Below are 21,302 nucleotides of genomic sequence, written 5' to 3'. Positions count from 1 at the left end.
ATTATAATAAAAGAGAAACAAATCAAATAGATAACTATTCGTATAATGCACTTTCTTCTGAAGTAGTTTGATTCAGACATTCTGGTCCTTTATCCTGTACTTAAAGGGTGAAGGTGTCAGTGACTTTGTCCAAACTCTCAGAATTCAACACTGTTGCTTATATTTATAAATACTGTAAAGGTAATATGATGTGGAGAGTGCCATCCAAAGACTAAAACCTAAATTTTTAAGACAGAAATAGAAAAATTGCAAATTCACTATTGTTTTTTTTTTCATACCTGTTGTTTTCACCTCCATTCCAGGGTCAGCCTTACCTCCGCCTCTGAGCTTCTGCCCAGGAGTTGGATGTGAAGCAAATCTCTCAGGAGGAGGAGGAGGAAGTGGAGATCCTGCACCCTCACCCTCCCTCTCACCCACCGAGGGGAAAAGTGAGACCTCGGATGAGTGGATGGATGTCAGCGACACCGAGACGGACACCAGCACTGGGCCTCCTATCAGCATCGTCACCCAGATACCTCTGTGAGTGCTTTGTTTGCTTTTAACTTAAGAGGCTTTAAATCCCATCCTTGTCGCCAAGTGTGATGTCCATACACTGCAGGACGTACTTGAAAACCAGCGGACTGAATAGGACTTCATTTTAGAATAACTGATAACAAACTGAAGAAACATACAAAGAATAAAAACTAAATAACTATATAAACTAACAGTTTCAGCAGCCAAAGAAACAAGTAATTAACTCTTAAACAACAATACAATATTCACAAACAAAGAGAAAGAGAGGAATAACAATTTTTGGGTAAAATGCATTGCTACAGTAATTACCCCTATTTACAAATATTATGAAGTGGCACTGTACTGTAGGTATTCCTTTGGTCAGTGCTCTATTGAGATTAAGGGGATGGTCCCTCTTCCCCTTAGGTGGCTTCTGTCCGTTTTCTATAGGTTCTGTTTTGGTCAGTGGTCCCAGTGAGCTTGGCGATCTAGTCCCTCTTCTTAAGTGTCCTATGTCCTTTGTCTTTTAGGTGCTTTTTTTTTGGCCCATGCTCCATTGATCTTTAAAAGGTAATCTCTGTGTCACTTAAGTAGTGGCTGTCCCCCTTTTACAGGTAATATATTGGTCACTGTTCCAGTGAGATTGAGGAAAGCCCCTTTCTACTCTCTGGAGGTCTTGTAACTCCCATCAAGCTGCCACTTCCAGCATTTACTTTGGACAGATACAAACTCCTCTGATTCTAAGCTCTTGTGACATTTCCTTCCCATTTTCTACAGAGTTTTGGAATTCTATTCCTGCTTTTGTTTTGCATAACTCACAGTCTTCCTTACCTCATACCCACGTTTTCATTACTTTTCTTTCATGGTTTTCTTCAGGCCTGGGCTAGATTAGGGCATTAGATTGGAACTTCTTATTGACTTCTCCCTTACAGAAAAAGATTTGAGACTTGGATTGTCATTGAACTTTCATCAGTTCTTCTGTCTTAAAAATTTGCTGTTTTATTTGTGATTGTTTGACTGTGTAAATAATTGTTCAGTGGTTGTAGCTGTGCTTATTGCAAACTTTGATCTGTTTTGATGTGTATGTTTTTTTGGAATTTTTATGTCTGCCTGTATTTGCAATTGATTTTATTTGCAGTTTTATTTGTCATGACTGTCGTTTTCTTTGTGGGTGCTTCTGTACCAGTAGATGTGCGTCGTACATCTTGTACACTTGTGGCAAACACTTTCCGTACGTGAAACCATTAGCCATCTCTTCATGCACACCTGTGGCACTACCAGCATGTACCTTTTAAATATCATTTGGTGGTGTTTATAGGCGATGCTTACATTTACAATCGTAGTTTGTATGTTTAGTGTATGAAAAGAAGAGAATATACTTCAAATTATTGATATTTAAAATGTAAATAAGGCTACCAGACGATGAGGGCTGTCAGTCCTGGAAAGCCTGTAACTTTAATTGAATAAATGTTCATGGAGCTTATCTTGATAGTAATCCGTCCAAACATCGATTAGACCTAAAGTTATTTAGCTTCACTGATGATGGCCAGCCGAATTTGGGTTCTTGTGGTCCAGTGGTCATGATTCTAGCCTCATCAGTGAGAGAGGGATAGGATTTAGTTCCCAAGTAAGACAATTTAGCTTAATCACTTTTGTTTTTATTTTATTTTTTGTATTGTTTTATTTTTGTATCTTATCAGACTGATTTGTATTGGTTGATTTTATATATTTATTTAATTTTATTACTTATTTATGTATCCTGTCTGTGATGTCACATCTTGTAAACATTGACCTAAATAGTGAAACAGGCAATTAGTCAAATGAAGTAAGTCAGACCCAGGATGGAATAGGGCATGGGTCTAGCACCTTCACCCTTAAATACATACCAAAATATTTACGAATGAATATATATATATATATATATATATATATATATATATATATATATATATATATATATATATATATATATATCACCACTTAACAATTCATGGCTAACTTTTTATGAATTTTCTCTCAGTAGGAAATGAGGAAAGTGACTGATTTTCTCTCTCTCTCTCTCTCTCTCTCTCTCTCTCTCTCTCTCTCTCTCTCTCTCTCTCGTGCACTACTTTGTACAGGCATATGCTATCGCTCGCTTTACTGCTCTATCATTCAAGTCTCTCTCTCTCTCTCTCTCTCTCTCTCTCTCTCTCTCTCTCTCTCTCTCTCTCTCTCTCTCTCTCTCTGATTCACGCCCCATTGCCTTTATCTAAAAATGGCCCCCTCATCCATTACGCAGATGCGACGAAGGAAAGCGGAAATTGCAAGCAGCAGCTGCTCTCTGTTGCAGAGCACAACAGAGGATGCATCCTGTGCAATCACATTGCATAATCGTTACATCACTAAGTACTATAAATTACCTATTAATACTTTCCGATTGTAATTTGTTTGTTAGGCGTGTCTAGGCCTGAGTATCCCCGTAGAGAAGCAGTGCCGTCAGGGCACCTCACCGCGTCGCACTGTACAGCAGGCATTACGTAAGGTTCTTTGCGGCGTCCCTTCGGCCCCTAGCTGCAGCCCCTTTCATTCTTTTGACTGTATCTCCGTTCGTATTCTCTTTCTTTCATCTGACTTTCCTCAACCTTCTCTTAACATAGTGCAACTGCTTTGAGGTTTTCCTCCTGTTACACCTTTCAAACCTTTCTACTCTCAGTTTCGCTTTCAGCGCTGGATGACCTCATAGGCCTCAGCGCCTGGCATTTGTTCTAAATTTTATATTCCATTCCATTCCTAGACCAGAGTTTATTTCTCTCTCTCTCTCTCTCTCTCTCTCTCTCTCTCTCTCTCTCTCTCTCTCTCTCTCTCTCTCTCTCTCTCTCTCTCTCTCCAGTCTTTTGATAAATATTTCATCCACTGCTTCACTGAGTGTCTCTGTTGGTTGGTCAGAGTCTGAAGGTCCACACTAGACCTCATACATCTTAACCAACCAACCAACCAACCTGATCTTAACAGGAGATTCCCTCATCCTCATCTTGTAACACCCGTGAGGCCAACTCTTCCCACATTTTTTGCCTTAAACTCAGGATTCAGTGACTGCTCGTTTTACTTTCATTTCCAAACTCTGGAATTCTCTTCCTGCTCCTGTTTTCCAAACGTGTATCCTTCAAGCAGCGACTCTATCCCTTTCTTAGAATTCATATTCCACTCTCCCTCTACTGGCTAGCTCTGGATTTCTTTATCAGCCTCAGTACTCCAATTTTCCTCTTTAGCCTTGCGCATTAACCGCCTCGTTTTTCGTGTTTCCTTGGGCCTCTGGCTAGCTGACGATATTGGGTTGCCAGTTCCATCGGCCTCCGTACTAAGGAAACAACTGAATTGCATCATGGTTAGCGGGAAGCGAAGTCATTACGCCTTTCGCATAACAGAGAACTGTTATGTTACTCTTATGTTACCTGGTAATGGAAATAGGGTTCATACCTTATTGCTAAGGCATTTCCCTTTGGAGCCGACAATAGCAGTCCCCCTCTCTCTCTCTCTCTCTCTCTCTCTCTCTCTCTCTCTCTCTCTCTCTCTCTCTCTCTCTCTCTCTCTCTCTCTCTCTCTCTCTCATAGCCTATATATGTATACATAATTGTATATGAATATATATATTATATAATTAATATATATATATATATATATATATATATATATATATATATATATATATATATATATATATATATATATATATATAGAGAGAGAGAGAGAGAGAGAGAGAGAGAGAGAGAGAGAGAGAGAGAGAAATTTGAAATCCTTGACACCATAAAAAACAAAGTACGATAGAGAGAGAGAGAGAGAGAGAGAGAGAGAGAGAGAGAGAGAGAGAGAGAGAATGGACGAAAAAAAAAGTTAAAGTAGGTAACGACATACATATCTCATTTTCATTGCAAGTGTTGAATATTGAAACAAAACATCCCATGATTAGAAACGTGTACAATACCTGTTCCGACAACTGTTGCCACATCACGTAAACAGAAACGGCTGAATAAATATTGATACTCGTCTCTTATACAGTATGGTGGAATGGAAAAAAAACAGTACGATTCTTATACACGTTTTAGCAAAAGTTTTCATGTTTCGCGATTATAAATAATTCTTTTTAACCTGTTTTATCCCTATTTAATTCTAAAGTCTATAATAGATAGAGTCTTCTTGAGGGCAAGAGCCCGTGCTGGCATAAGGCCACTATCATATACTAATCAAGATCCCTCCCTCAAATTTTTCCTTTCTCTTTTTTTTATAAATAATATTTCGGTCAGTGTTCCATTAAACTCAAATCTAGAGTGTCTCCTTTTCTCAGGTAGCTCTGTAGCACCCGACAGGCCAACTCTTTCCACATTAACTTTGTGAGGATTAGTGGTCTTTTTGGTGCATTGTTTAGGGACTGTTTCATTCCCTATACTTCCAAGCCTTGGAACAATTTTTTCCAATATAATAATAATAATAATAATAATAATAATAATAATAATAATAATAATAATAATAATAATAATGTTATTATGAGTAATTTTATTACAATTATTATTATCATTAATAATAATAATAATAATAATAATAATAATAATAATAATTACTATCATTATTATTATTACAATAATGAGATAACTACTGTATTATTATTATTATTATTATTATTATTATTATTATTACTTTGCCTGTTTCTTTCCAATATAATAATAATAATAATAATAATAATAATAATAATAATAATAATAATAATAATAATAATAATAATAATAATAATTTCACACCTGACTCATCTGACCCTCCCCAAATATCTAGTTCCGGTGTTTCCCCGAATTCAGGCCCTTTCATACTCTGACCCTATCTCCCATCTCGTTAAATGGCCAGAGGGCCAGGTGACCACACGGTACAGGTATTTCCGACGGAGGCCCGTGCCCCCAGGGCAGAGTACCTGCTAGGGCGCGTGTTTTGGGAGCTGGAATTTGGAGGTGCTTTGTAACCGAGTTCCTGTTTCGCTTTCTTTTTATCTTTTTTCTCGCTCTTCCTCTCTCTCTCTCTCTCTCTTTGCTTTCATGTCAGTCAATCAGTCAAATTTCGGTCCCCCTCTCCCCGCTCGCTCCGTCTCTCTCTCTCTCTCTCTCTCTCTCTCTCTCTCTCTCTCTCTCTCTCTCTCTCTCTCTCTCTCTCATATGTTTCTTCCCTTCTCTCTCTCCCTATCAGTTCAACTCTTCTTATGCTTCTGTTCATTCCTTCTCTCTCTCTCTCTCTCTCTCTCTCTCTCTCTCTCTCTCTCTCTCTCTCTCCCCTTCTTCTTCTTCTTCTTCTTCTTCTTCTTCTTCTTCTTCTTCTTCTTCTTCCTGTTTACTCCCCGCCCCCCTCTCTCTCTCTCCCTGTCAGTTTAACTCTCTCTCTCTCTCTCTCTCTCTCTCTCTCTCTCTCTCTCTCTCTCTCTCTCTCTCTCCTTACTCCACTCCCCCCTCCTTCTCTCTCTTTTCAACGGTAGATAATTTCCAGCGATTCAGTCTCCCATCCCTGGGAATTCTTCACAAACTCCCTCTCGTCTTCCGTCAGTCCTCAGTCTAGAAGCCGTCTTGTTTTTTTATACATTTTCTTTTCATTTTTTTTACCATTTTACCCGTCTCAGTTGCCTCAGCTAATGAGCAGATTCCTGAAAAAATTAGTTTTTATAAAAACATCAAGTTCATGACACTGAAAAGTCACGGTTCAATGGCTGTGACTTGTCTTTGGAGGATCAGGTATTCTGCAAGTCTACAAGTCACTGGTCTTTCAGGCTGATTTCTTATGGATCTTTGCTCATTTATAATAATAATAATAATAATAATAATAATAATAATAATAATAATAGTAATAATAATAATTTTTGAATCATGAAACACTTCCGGATTTGTCATGCGTCTAATAATGTTAGACTATGCGTCTACATGTATCTATAAACCTTCACTTTCTCCTTGTCACTTATTGTCACTCTTCGCTTTCTAGAAGTTTATCCAAACTTTCTTCTTTTCTGTTTTTTATGTCCTGCCTTGAGCTGTTCTAAGGAGCCCGGAGGTCAGACGTTTTGTGTGTGTGTGTGGGAATCTGTCCGTCCGTCACGCGGTTTGGTTTCACTGCACGGGTTTCTAGTCTTAGAAATCCTTTGGACAGTTGTCAACAGTTTTTGTTCTTTCCGTTGGGTGACTCGGTTGGCTGGTCCGTGTGGCTTGTGAAGATTCTATATCTATGTGACATTATGTGTGTGTGTGTGTGTATATATATATATATATATATATATATATATATATATATATATATATATATATATATATATATATATATATATATATATATATATGTAACTGAAATAACTGGTTCCATTTCATTGTGACGAAAGCCGCTTCCTTCAGGAAGCTCCGGTATCTTGGCCTTTGTGTTGGAATGTCGGATGTTGTAACGTTACTGGGGATTTATTATTTTCGTTTTTATTTTCATTTTCATTTCTTACCGTAAGGGTTTTATTTACCGAGCTTGGGGTATGCGTCAGATTTTGGGAGGGCTCTTAGGCCTACAGTATGTTTAGTTTGCTGTATTTTCCTGAGAATGTTAATTTCCAAACGCATTATTTTTTACTTATCTTGTAATTTATTTTTCTTTTTTGTGTTGTGCACTGTTATTTTTGGTTAAAATTGCATTAATGTACTGTATTCCCGTTACTGTAGCGAGAGCAGAATTGATATTGTTTGGGTTTACAATGCAAGGGATTGTGCGTGTTCGAATGTTACGTTGCCCGGTCATTACAATAGACTCTAGCGCACATTATTCCGATGAACGTGTTGTTTAAACTATACATTTAGAATCCTTTAATGGTAATAATTATCATATAGATATCACAATGCAAAATTATTCGGTTTATATAGGGACACGCTATCGAAAACGAAGCTCAAGTCAGCGGGCCGGCGTTCGAACGAGGCGTGAGTCATGTGAAGGAGTGTGTAATGATTCTTTTTTTTCATGCGCCCAGCGACTCTCATACTCGCACAGTAACTTAGTATGCCACGGGGCGCAATGGTCTGAGTATGACCATCGGTGCCAGGGCATTCGCTGTATATTTGCCGGATTTTATTGGATTTAAAATATGTTAATCATTATTTCAAGTGATATACTGTGTTTATTCAATACGGTTTTGGTGTGTTAAACAGTTTAGTGTGAGGATTTTAGTGTGAATTTTTGATCAAGTGACGATGTTGATTCACATGTACATACTGCAGTACTTAAGTTAATATTAGAGTCATATGAAATACTTATTTTATCACTTCTTAGATAACACGAGGGGAAAAAAGTGCCGGTTTGAACGGAGAGAACCGTTAAACTTCAAACCCCGGGTTGGCATAACAACTCGCCGCAACTTTAAACCTCCACAGACAAGGGACAAGATATAATGTCTTTACGAACAGCCTGTAACCTCATGTGTCTGTTACTCCCCTAGTTCGTCTGTTATGCCCATAATCCGTGTATTATGTCTCGCATTTACATACGTAGAGTGAAGATCAAGGTATCCGGGATGGCGGTCTTCTCGACATTGAACGAGTTAGGCCTAGTCCCATCGACCATGGCCTCCAAGGTGGAAACTTTGGTTAAGGGGACGTGGTGAGTGACAGGAATTATTATTATTCGAAGATCATTTCTATTTATGCATGTTAAGTGTATTATTGCTCTTCAGTGTCTGATTCAAGACTCTGTGACTTAAATTTAGATGTCTTTACCCGTAAACTTTTTGACACGGGAAAATAGATATATGAATATGCACTTTGATTTATAATATTACTGTTTTTGACTGAAACATATCATACGTAAGGCTTGACAAATCACAGCCACTAAAAAATCGACCGTTTTAATAAATTTTTCATACCATTAATTCCTCTAATGTGTGTTGTTTTCACTTTGTGTTTCTTGAACCATTTTAAGCCCTGTTCGTCCCCTTTTCCATATAGCAAGCTAAGATAATATATAAAAGAATAATTGGGTAACCTGCAATGGAAACATACTTAAAAAATTGATAATAAATATATATACTTTTTAAGTCTGAATGAAAGGAATATTCTCAACCCAGTATAACCAAGACAGCCTAATGTACAGCGCGCTCGTGCGCCGCTTTCTTCATTTTGATATCATCTGCACACGCCTAAGCGCATTCCATTTAATCATAAACACCTGTGGTTGCATTCCCGCCCACACGAACGCACGCACGCACGCAAGCGCACATGCGCACATAAACACACACATACACACACAACATTCTAATGAAGATTAATTTAGCTTAGCTCTGTTGGTGCTTGACTGGGTTGAGTTTCTTTATGCATATAACTTTGTATCTTTGTATTTTGATATTTGTTTGTGGTAGTTTTAGATATTTTATCGTTGGTTTAGGTTTTTTAAATCAAACTTTTTTTTGAATTTAAGTTATTGTATATTTGCAATTGTATATCTGATTTTCTTTTGCAATATTTATATATGTATATATATGCATTTATATATATATATATATATATATATATATATATATATATATATATATATATATATATAGAGAGAGAGAGAGAGAGAGAGAGAGAGAGAGAGAAGCTAATTTCACAATATTTAATTTGACATTTTTCAAGGAGCTTTATTTTACAATTTTTTTTTTCTTAAAATGTAAAATCTATATATTCTCATATTCACGCGCATGTTCAGTACCCTTTAGTTCTTGGTTGAAATACAATACTGAAATTTAATTTTTTTGAAATTTAAAATGTAAGTTTTAGGAGTTAGGATCTTAAAACACCGATATCGTGTTTGGTATAAGTTTTTTTTTTTGTTTTTTTTCATTCGGTAAGCTACGGCAAAGTTTAGCGTGAGCGATGAAATGCCGAATACAAACAAAACTTCAGAATTAGGAATGTTTTTTTAAACATCCTGAATCCAACACAGTATATGCCCTGGATATTATGCATATTATGCAAGAGCCCGTGCTGGCGTAAGGCCAGCTCAGTCAACAACAGTTCTGCGGATATGGGTCTAGGCAGTATAATACAAAGGCAGCGCTGGTCCTCACTTTCAGAACTATATTCATACTTTCTCCTAATCACGTTTTTTGCAAGCCTTTGTTTTCTTTGTTATCTCAGCTATAGTATCTGTCTTTCAGTTTTAGTTTTCTGTAAAAGAAAACTATTGTGCCGGCTTTGTCTGTCCGTCCGCACTTTATTCTGTCCGCACTTTTTCTGTCCGCCCTCAGATCTTAAAAACTACTGAGACTAGAGGGCTGCAAATCGGTATGTTTATCACGCACCCTCCAGTCATCAAACATACCAAATTGCAGCCCTCTAGCCTCAGTAGTTTTTGTTTGATTTAAGGTTAAACTTAGCCATAATCGTGAGTCTGGCAACGCTATAGGATAGGCCACCACCGGGCGGTGGTTAAAGTTTCATGGGCCGCGGCTCTTACAGCATTATACTGAGACCACCGAAAGATAGACCTATTTTCGGTGGCCTTGATTATACGCAGAAAACTCGATTGCGCCGAAGAAACTTCGGCGCATATTTTACTTGTTTATTTTTTTCTGAAATCTTTTTTATTCCTCTGTGCAGTTGGGCTCACCAGCCTTTGTAAGAAACAGAAATTGCGGTTTCTGAATCCTTTAAAAGAGATAACGCTCAAGTAAATTAATGCTTCTGGTTATTGAGAATGAACTCAGAATATGATTGTTAGTAGGTCTAGGACACACCCAGATCATTGACAGCGTTTCTTTAACTGTATATTAATCAATTAAAATTCAAGGTGTCATTCTTGATTGCTTATTCACTCCTGAGACACATATCCGGTTTACCGTCAGTTGCATAAAAAAAAAGTGGCATACTGGAAGAGCTGTCTATCCTGAGTTTGGTCTCCAGCAGCTGAGTTGCATCCTAAATCATCTCTTTCTTTCTCTGCATCTTTTCCCACTTCTGTGTGGGGTCGATGTTTCTGACACCTTTCTTCCACCTGACTCGGTCATACGTATCGTCCTCAGACAATAATTGCATCTTATATCGTTGGACAGAAACTGGTAGATTGTTTGGTAATGCATCCTTGACAATGGATGGTATATCACAAATCGATGTTGGGATACCATGGAACGTCAATCCAAGACTAATGAGTATTATGGTATTTATTAAAAGGGTCATAGACCTACCCCACGTCTAATATCAGGAGTATGTGTGAAACGACATACGTATTTTTTTGTTCTGCAGAAGTCTAGTACTACCACAGACGGATAGGGTGAGTGGTTGTTCAAAGTTTCCTGTACCGTAAATTCAGCTTGAGGAAGTGAAATGAGTAATGTTTCATAAATTTAAAAAGCTCGGACATGTCACCTAGCCGCTGGGATGGTGCTGGAATATTTTTGAAATGAACATTGGCAGAAATAAGAAGAGGAGGAACAGAATTGCTAATGGCATTTACGTCTATCCAATTCTGTGGTGACTTGCCATTTCTCGGAACTTCGTTTTCTTTCTTTTTTCAGCTAAAATTTCCGTATGTTTTTGCACAGTAACGGCTCTTGTTTCATCTCTATTTTACACTATAAGGCCACGAAGTTTTATCTTTGATACACTTACTCAAGCTTAGCATCCCAGAAACCAATCTTCGTACGTGCGCTTGAGCTGGTCTCAGTTTGAATAATGCACAGTTTCACACGCCAATAAATAATTGTACGTAAGAATTCTGATATCTCTTGATATTCAACCATAATGGAATGGAATGCAAAATTTAGACCAAACGCCACGTGCTAGGACCTATGAGATCATTCAGAACTGTAAGGGAAAACTGAGAGTAAACAAGTTTTAAATGTGTAACAGGAGGAAAACCTTTATAGTTGCACTATGAAACAACTGTTAGGAGAGGGTGGAAAGTAAGATGGAAGAAAGAGAATATGAGCGGAGCTGCAGTGGAAGAAATGAAGAAGGTTGCAGCGAGGGGCCGAGGGGACCCTGCAAAGAGCCTTGAGTAAAGCCTACAGTGTACCACGTGAAATGCACTGACTTGGGAACTAAACTCAGTGGAGTCGACTCTAATAAGTCTCATTAGAATGAATAATAAACAAACGCTTCTGTTTTCATCAGAAACAACTTTGTTTTGCAAACGCAACTAAGTTTACGGAGGACCCAGATGCATATCGCTCTTTATCTAGGTCCCTTGAAGATTGCATTTCAAGGTTATGCAATTTGTATCAAATAAGTCTACAGCAGGACTTCTTGATGCAGCTGTAATATTTTAGACTTATGCTTATACTTATACGTTTCTTCAAGTACGGTGTTTCTGCTGGTCTCGTATTTGTCTGTTCCAGGCATTCTGTAAAAAAAAAAAAAAAAAAAAAAAAATAAGCCGGAGTTTGGGCCACCTTGTTAAAGGGAAACAAGTTGCCATAGGCTAAATGTAACAACTTTCCCCGTCTTCGCCAGGTTAGGATAATAAGCCCAGTTCCTAATTTTATGTACATTTTTCAGTATAATTTGTGGTTCACTTCGTACATGAATTTAGATAGATTACACTTACGTAGACTTGAAAATGTACTAAATGGAGACAAAATCACGCCTTGAAATAATCACCTGCTGGGTATATTATTTTAAAAATTAGCGTCCCTAATTTTTTGTTCACTTCTCATTATAATTTCCGCTTTATTTCACTCGTAAACAAAGGTAGATTTCATAGACTCGAAAAGGTACGAAAGGAAGAGAACATCACGCCTTAAAATACCTTCAGTATGTAATCATTCAAAAATTAAGTCTAACAGCCCACCATGTGCGTCCGTTGTCACACTACCACTGGGCCGCCAGCCACACGGTGTGGTGGCTAGTACAGGCTTCAGCTAGTAGTGACAAAGGACACACTATACCTTACCACACATATCGGATAGTGTATATTTCATTTCTAAGTACGTGGGGATAACGATCTTTCGATCTTTCCTAGACATGCAACATTCAACGGTAGAAGTCTTTATCTCTCCTGACATCAGCCTAGCTTACTCAGTTTGCAACTTACCGTTCTGCTTGTCTGTTAGGAAACTTACTAATACAGTGTTACGTTATATGGTTGTGAGTTAACTGCATTAGTTGTAAGTGACCGGCTCTTTTTTGTAAATGTGATTATGAGTTATATGTTTGTGTTAAATACATTAGTACGTGGAATTGTCAGGCTCCTTCCCATTTAGATGGGATGGCTCCAGGTGGTGTTAGCCTACCTGTTCTATGCAATATTTTTGGGATGACCTTGCAAGTCCATGCCTTTATCCCAAGCCTGTTAACTATCAGGAACTAATTCACTGCTAGGTCGAAGGAGACACATTGGGATTATGTATGTTACTATAAGTATTCGAGAGTTAATATAATGGATTTTGATAGGATGAGAAAAGAGGTGAGTCACAGAATTAGGCAAAAAAATAAGCAGTGGTGTGTTTTTAAAAATTTAGTATGAGACATGAATTGTCAATAAGAACCAAGATGGGAATGTATGAAGGGATTGTTGAGCCAACTCTCCTGTATGGAAGTGAAATGTGGATGTTGAATGCAAATGAAAGAGAGAAGATTGAAGCTGCTGATATAAACTGTTTGCCCAAGCAGAAATTTTGCGGTGAGAAAAGTGAAGATATGTAGAAGTGGTAAAAAGGATAGCGGATTTGATAGGACGAATCAGAGAATTTTGAGATGGCTCGATCATGTGGAAAGAATAGACGATTGTAGGCTGATGAAGAATATATAATTCAAGTAGTAGGGAAAGGAAGAGACGAAGACCTACAAAGGGTTTAAAAGATCTTGTGAAAAAGGTGTTTGAAAGGACTTAATATCCAGAAACATAGTGGTGAATGGTGCATTGCGTGTAGGGAAGTTCAACGTACTTCTGATGAGCCATCTGTATAGTTATATATGAAATGGCAAACGCTGTGGGAATTTTACTGCACAAGAAGCCTATCCACGACTCGGCAATTAAAGTATGAATGTGGCAGTGACCATTATGTTGCTTTATCGGAGTAGCCACCCCTTGTAAGTGGGGACAACTTATTTGATGTTTATATCTGTCTCTGGTAATGACCACTCATATTATTAACAATATTAGTGATAATATTGTTATTCAGAATAACATTAACTTCAATGCAAATGTTGATGGAACTGGTAATAGCAGTAAAGATTCTGGTCTAATAATAATAATAATAATAGTTTTGGTGTTGAACAGTAAAGACAATCAGAATAACGTAAATACAAATGCTAGTACAACAGGCAATAGTAGTAAAGATTCTGTTCTAATAATAATAATAATTATAATAATAATAATAATAATAATAATAATAATAATAATAGTAGTAGTTTTGGTGTTGAACAGTAAAGAAAATCAGAATGATAACATAAATACAATGCTAATGCAACAGGCTTCTGCATTAAAGAATCTGGTCTAATAATAATAATAATAATAATAATAATAATAGTTTTGGTGTTGAACAGCCAAGAAAATCAGAATAACATAAATACAAATGTTAATACAACTGGCAATAGTAGTAAATATTCTGGTGTAATAATATAATAATAATAATCATAATTTTAATAATAATAGTTTTGGTGTTGAACAGTAAAGAAAATCAGAATGATACCACAAATGCAAACGCTAATATAACTGGTAATAGTAAAGGCTCTGGTCTAATAATAATAATGATAATAATAATAATTTTGGTGTTGAACAGTAAAGAGTCCCTGGGGTGAACTTTCTTACTTTCTTCTTCATTTCCTCTGGCAGGATAGCGGTTAGCCCTGGAAGAGGAATTGCTGCTTTTCCATAATTTCTTTTTTCCGGCGTCAGCCTGCTTTCTTCCTCCCCATCTGTTTGTCTGTCTCCTATGAAATATGCTTGTATGTAAATTATATACATATATAAATATATATATATATATATATATATATATATATATACATATATATATATATATATATATATATATATATATATATTAAATGAAAATTGAACATATATAATTTTGAAACCTCAAAAAATATACTATTTTGGAGTCCTCTGACAATGCGACCTCTCTCTCTCTCTCTCTCTCTCTCATTATATATATATATATATATATTTTTCATAAAATATTCTCTCTCTCATATATATTTTTTTTTCTAAAATAGTCTCTTAAAATGGAGAAATTTCTATAATTTTGCAACTCTAAAAATTTACTATTTTAGATTCCTCATTTAATGCGATCTCTCTCTCTCTCTCTCTCTCCGTGATTGCAAATTTCCTCCTCACTTTCTCCAGCCTGATATTTCCTTTCACCGTGAAAGCAATAAAAGATCCAAATTTGTGCATTCATAGGTTAAAGGCCTACTGTATTTTATTATTTTATAACATCCTGCATAAAATTGAAGCCTTGGGACATAGTTTTGGATTCCTTTGAATTGGGAGATATTATTATTTCATGAAAGTTTTTTTTTTATGTTGAATTTATTTGAGTTTCCTTTCGCTGCTTTTATTATTGAACTTATGTCTTTTAAATTGTGCTTTTTCATGTACTGAAGATTTAGGATGTTTCATTTCGCTGTTAAAAGTATTTTTATATTCGTTTGATTAATATTGAGTTTTTGTTGTATATATTTTATTGGTTTTGACTTTCTGTTATGTTTTCTACATAAGTATATGTATATATATATATATATATATATATATATATATATATATATACTATATATATACATATATGTATACATATATATATTAATTATATATATATATATATATATATATATATATATATATATATATATATATATATTATATATATATGCATATGTACTGTATATATATGTGTGTGTGTTTGGGAGAGAGTAAAAACTCATTTGTCAGCCATACATTAAAGCGCCATATTTATCATCTCGCAGGGTGCGCATGCGCCAGCGCTCCAAGAGGTATCGCCATCACCGCAACTGGCGAAGGTCCTGGAGCCAGGGCGTGAGGGACGTCGCCGCCCACATGCAGGCGCACGCCCATCACCATCACCACCACCAGTCGCACGCCCACACCATAGGTCACCACCACGAGCACCATCACCACCGCTACCATCATCACCACCACCACCACCATCATCACCACGCGCATGGGTCGTCTTCGTCTTCGTCATCGGCCGCCAGGGGGGAGAGTGGGCGGGACTATTCTTGGCGGGATGGTGAGTGATGGATCTCGTTTCTCTTTTATATTTCATTTTTCATATTAAGTTGGAGGTTTCGGACGTGGCTGATGTTATTCCTTCAGTTAATGATATGTGGAATAAGATTTGTTAATCTAGCTACTCCTTTCTTCACTCTGTTATTTATAATATTAAAGAAAACTTATTAATATTTTCGCTTCAGTACTTATTTTGTTATTTATATCATTAAAGAAAATGGATTAATATTGTTAGGACTTCAATCTCCAGTCCGTTATTTATAATATAAAAAACTACTTAATTTCGTCACTTCAATTTCTATTCCGTTATTTATATCATCAAAGAAAATATAGATTAATTTTGTTCTTTCTATTTGTACATCGGTATAGAAAATAAATCAGGAATTTCGCTTTAGAAATTTGTTGTTTCCGGTAAATGTATTTAGATATATTTACTTGTTTTCTAATTGTATCGTTATGTAGTATATATTTTTTAGTATTATTATACTGTCATAATATATTATTAATTTATATATATATTTTTATATAAAAACGACGCACTCAGATTTCCTGTCTAGAAAATTAGAGCCATATTTACTGAAAGAAAATGGATTAGAATTTCTTGATATATTATTTTCCAGATTTCTCCTTAGAAATGCTTTAGAATTCCAGTTAAATATTTCCTTCCATTTCAAGAAATAATAATAGTTTTTGTTATATGAGTGTTATGGCTAAATTAATACACGAAACAGTAAAGAGTAACTGATTTTTTATTTACTTGATTATTGTACAACAGCTCAGTGGTCTGGTTAAACTAAGGTACACTTAACTTTTTCATACTTTATAGAAAACGGAACATAATGTCAGCACGTCCGAATCCTTCAATCTTTCTTATGACCTTGGCTAGAGGACTTATTAAGGAACCTATTATATTCCCATTTATCTAATAAATTAACTTTTCTTTATCTTTTTTAATCAATGAAATCCCATTTTTTCCATAAATTTAAATCGTGTCTGTGGATTATTGTTTCCGTCAAAATTTTCACACGTAACATTGGTTTCGAATGAATCATGATCAAAGCAGTAACAAGCTACCTGTTTTGTCAGAAGTCGCCACATATCAAAGTCCAGTGCCTTATTTTTTTGGTTCCTTGCCTGGTCCTCTCGTCTACCATTCAGCAAATGTGTCTCCCGTCCTCATTTGTCATGCCTGACACAACACTGTCATTTCTGCTTGCAAAAGCTCGCTGCTTTTGTGGAGGTCTTGCTTTGGGCTTGCGAATTGCCTGGCTAATGTCTTTCTTGAGGTTATGGTGAAATGCTACAATTTTTGTCGTTTTTTTTTTCCAGTCAAAAAATGGGCTGATTTTGCTTGGAGGTTTAATTTGCGAGATGTTTTGTCTGGTTTTCTTTCTTGGTGAAATGATAATGTGTGGTTTTTTTTTTTGCACGTGAAACTGTTTTTTTTCTTTTTTATACTTACCTGACTTTTCTACAGGATGTTTATGTTGCATTTGGAATAATATATTTACAGTCGAAATTAGTTTTGCTTATAATTTTTATTATTTTTGTGCAGTTACCTTATCAAATTGACAGTTTTTTGTATTGACAAATAAAATATTAATTTGATAATTTTTTATTTGCAAATCAGATATCAGTTTGACATTTTTTTAATGCAAATAAAATATTAATTTGATAATTCTTTATTTGCTAATAAAATGATATTTGTTCGCTAATTGCTTTCAGATATATTGTTTCTTCCGTGGTATTTTTATTTAAAGGACATGATGTGCAAATTATTTACCTACAAGCAAATGCAAGCATTGCATACCTTCACTAAACATATACAGTCGACATCGTTTATTAACAAGTAATATAAGCATTGCAACATAAACATCACGTGAAATTTAAGCTAACATAAGCGTACATAAGGCGATAAGTTAACTCCACAAAAAGCACACATTGCATGTACTTCAAAGTTATAAATACGCATTCATTGCATGATATTAAAATTACAGATGAGCACATTGTATGAAATTTGATCCACTGTGCTTTTCTGCAGTTGCAGTTTCATTCAATGTGTGCTTGCTTATAGCTTAGATTCTCGTCGCAAGAAATGTAAGCTCCCAGGAAGCATACATGGCATTGAATTTAAGCTACTGTGCTGAGTGTAAGCTCTCAATAAGCGTACATGGCATTAAATGTAAGCTGTGGCTCTGTATCTTGAATTAAATACAGAGTATGTGTATTTGTAGCTTAGATTTCTTGCATGAAATTTTTAAACCACAAACAAATATACAACCACTGGCCCAGGCCCTAGACCTTCTTTAGGGGGTGGTTACTGTCTCCCCGCCCTCCACCTTACCTTCCCTCCACATTCCCTCTGCCCCCCTCCACCTTCCCTCCACCTTCCTTCCACATTCCTTCCAGCTTCCCTCCATATTCCCTCCGCCCCCTCCACCTTCCCTCCAGCTTCCCTCCACATTCCCTCCGCCCCTCCACCGTCTGTCCACATTCCCTCCACCTTCCTTCCACATTCCTTCCAGCTTCCCTCCACATTCCCTCCGACCCCTCCACCTTCCCTCCATATTCCCTCCACATTCCCTCCAGCTTCTCTCCTCCCCCTCCACCTTCCCTCCACATTCCCTCCAGCTTCCCTCCACATTCCCTCCGCCCACTCCACCTTCCTTCCGCCCCCTCCACCTTCCCTCCACACTCCCTCCAGCTTCCCTCCACATTCCCTCTGCCCACTCCACCTTCCCTCCGCCCCCTCCATCTTCCCTCCACATTCCCTTCACATTCCCTCAACATTCCCTCCACATTCCCTCCAACCTAGAGGTACCTTTCTTCTCGAAGAGAGTATGTGACCCCTCGGGCGATGTACCGAAGCCCTTGAGCTTTTGCAAGGCTCGGAGGACCCGGGAGAGGGAGGGAGCGATTGCTGGAGGCCTTTTGGTGCTAGGACACCCCTTCCCCACCCTCCTCCCCTCTCCTCTCGCCCTCAGGAGGTTTTCCTTTCGTCAGGGTTGCTTGTAACCCGGGGGAAGGGTTGTGGCTTAGGGAAAAGCAACCGCCGAAACCGCCCGATTTCGTTTTCTAGATGAATGAGAGACCGAAGGAAAATGTCGTCCCTCCCTGGTTCCTCTTTCTTTGTTTTTTTTTTACTCTCGTCCGCTGAGTTGGAATGATATTAGTGGTAGTAGGAGCGGCTTTCGCACAGTTGATAATGGTATAAATAAAGGAACTGTCATAATAGAAGTAGAACTGGTTTAATTATTAGTTGTCAAAATTATACATAGTAATATTAATTGGTGAGGCTTCTTTACAACTAGTGGTAGTGTGTGTCTTACCAGTAGTAGCAGTAGCATAAATTAAGTAGTGGTAAGAGCACCAGTAGCGGCTACCCCCTAATAATAGTAGCAGAATGGTAATAGCAGTGTATCATAGAAGTAGTATTAGTAGTAGTAACAGAATCGGTATTGGGAGCTTGACTATGTAACGTCTCCTTTCGGAACAAAAGCGAACCACAAGTGGACTGCCTTATCATCATCTTCTTCTTCTTCGTTAATTGAGCCAAGAGCAATCATCCCGTAATTGTCTGCATTGTTTGCGGGAGGGCTTACGCCCTTTATGCACAAGGGCAAGGAGAGGAAAGTGGTAAACAAAACTGAGGAAAGTGGAAGAAAGTCTGCATGGCTGAAACGCGATACTTAGAAATGTTCTTTTATTCTTCAGCTCTTTCTTCTTCTTCTTCTTAGAATGCAGAGCAGACGAGAAAGGCAATTCTTACGATTATGTTAATAAGACAATAAGTCTTGGAATTGGTCTTGTTATGTCTGGGAGCTGACACAAGTGGGGACGAATTTCCTTTCTTTTTTTAATATGCTTTTATATAAGTGGAATTCGTGTTTTTATTCTGGTATTATCCAATTTGGTTTTATGATGCGGTTCGTGTTGCTTTCCCTGGCCGGAGTTCGAGCCAGTGGGGGAGAAATGTGAGTGGACAAGTTTCCTGAAAAATCCAGTGTGCTTCTGTTGACATAAACAAAAAAATTTGTGCCTGGTGGCTAGTTGACTGTGGTGGGCCATCGCCAGGGTAGATAAGGGTATGAGGCTAGCAACTTCTCAAAAAAGTGTATGATAAAGACACCATACACAATTACATCAGAAAACTATATAAGATAAATACTCATATCTCACCAGGATGGTGGCTGAATGCGTGAAGTCTACTGTTGTCCTTTCACCATTCCAAAAAGATTCGAATCCTGGCCAGGGTAGGTGCAATTATATGTAATTCCCTTTAGGTGTAAGCTATTTTCTTGATATAGTTATTTCGATACCTGTGTCATGTGTAAAATTTGTTATGCACTTTTTTAAACATAGAGAGGCTGGCTCTAGAGGTGAGGTTGCTAGCCTTATGCCCTTTCCCATACAAGTTGAAATCCACCACAGTCGACTAACCACCATTTATATAATTCACTGTTTTGGCCTATAATAACAGTGAATTTCTTTTTTACACACACACACACACACACACACACACACACACACACACACACACACATATATATATATATATATATATATATATATATATATATATATATATATATATATTGCATGCAATGTGTGCTTTTAGTAACAGATGTTATGCTTACGAGTTGTTATTTTATGATGCTTATCTTTATTATTCTATTTGCATGTTTTCATTGCACTATCTATTAGTGTATTTTGTTTTTATATATATATGTTTGTGGGTATGATAAGAGTGACACCTATTTATGTAAGTTTCTACTCTTGTTGCAAATTGCAGTTATAAATTGGGTGGTGGTGTAATATAAGTGTGGTAAACATACTAGCCATATTTTCTATGTAATTTATGTTGTAAACAGCTTTTAAATTGGTTGTGGTTGTACGTTTACTTTTTAATATTATTATTGTGATTGTAGGAAATGTAAAGCTACCTTTTTCTACATTTCCTTATTTAATTTTTATAGTAATTTATCAAATGGTGACGGGTAAAAATTCTAAGAATTAGCTCACAATTCAGCCATTTATAAGAAGGATCTCCGCGTCTTCACGTCTTCACTAATTAAGGTAAGGAAACTCGGCCCCGTGGACATGAGAAATCTCTTCATAAACAGTAAGTGAAGGTTATGTTATTTGCTGCTTTTTTCCGGACGAAATATTTAGTGGCTGGACACCTGTCATGTTAATTAACCGCGTCAGGTTTCGCGAAAGTTAGTTCCCGGATAATTGGACCTTTTTGTTTTCAACGTTTTCGGTTTTTCTGAGAGTTTGAAGGTTAAGTTTTCTTTTATTTTTTTCGAGAATATTCTTGTGTGATTTTTCTTTCCTATGAACTATTCTGGGGCTGCATTGAACTCAAATTGTGTTGCTTCTCTTATTATTGTGAAAGGTTATAGGTTAATATTGTTACTTCTTCATATTTGAGGGTGTTTATTCTTATTTTCTCTTACAGTGGGTTGTGGTTTTGCTTTTATGCGATTTATCGATTTCTGTTGCCATTTCTTTTAGATTCTAAACAAAAGAAAGCAAACAGTATGCATGAAATGCGTGATGCATAATCGATGTCTGACACATTTGGTCTAGTTACTGCTGTACATGAATAT

The 21,302-nt window shown here is 36.8% G+C and overlaps 1 protein-coding gene across 7 annotated transcripts in view; it reads left to right on the top strand.

The window, feature by feature from the left end:
* Positions 1-21,302, top strand: part of Exn (Ephexin) — a 273,579-nt gene that overhangs the window by 144,811 nt on the left and 107,466 nt on the right. For all 7 annotated transcript variants that reach the window (XM_067097603.1, XM_067097607.1, XM_067097608.1 and 4 more), the window contains 2 exons: positions 303-519; positions 15,408-15,691. In XM_067097603.1, coding sequence (XP_066953704.1) covers positions 303-519; positions 15,408-15,691 — 501 coding nt within the window. The remainder of the gene's footprint in view (positions 1-302; positions 520-15,407; positions 15,692-21,302) is intronic.

The sequence above is a fragment of the Macrobrachium rosenbergii genome, chromosome 54 (genome assembly GCF_040412425.1).
Source record: "Macrobrachium rosenbergii isolate ZJJX-2024 chromosome 54, ASM4041242v1, whole genome shotgun sequence".
NCBI lineage: Eukaryota > Metazoa > Arthropoda > Malacostraca > Decapoda > Palaemonidae > Macrobrachium > Macrobrachium rosenbergii.
This window is presented reverse-complemented; position numbering and strand designations above follow the sequence as displayed.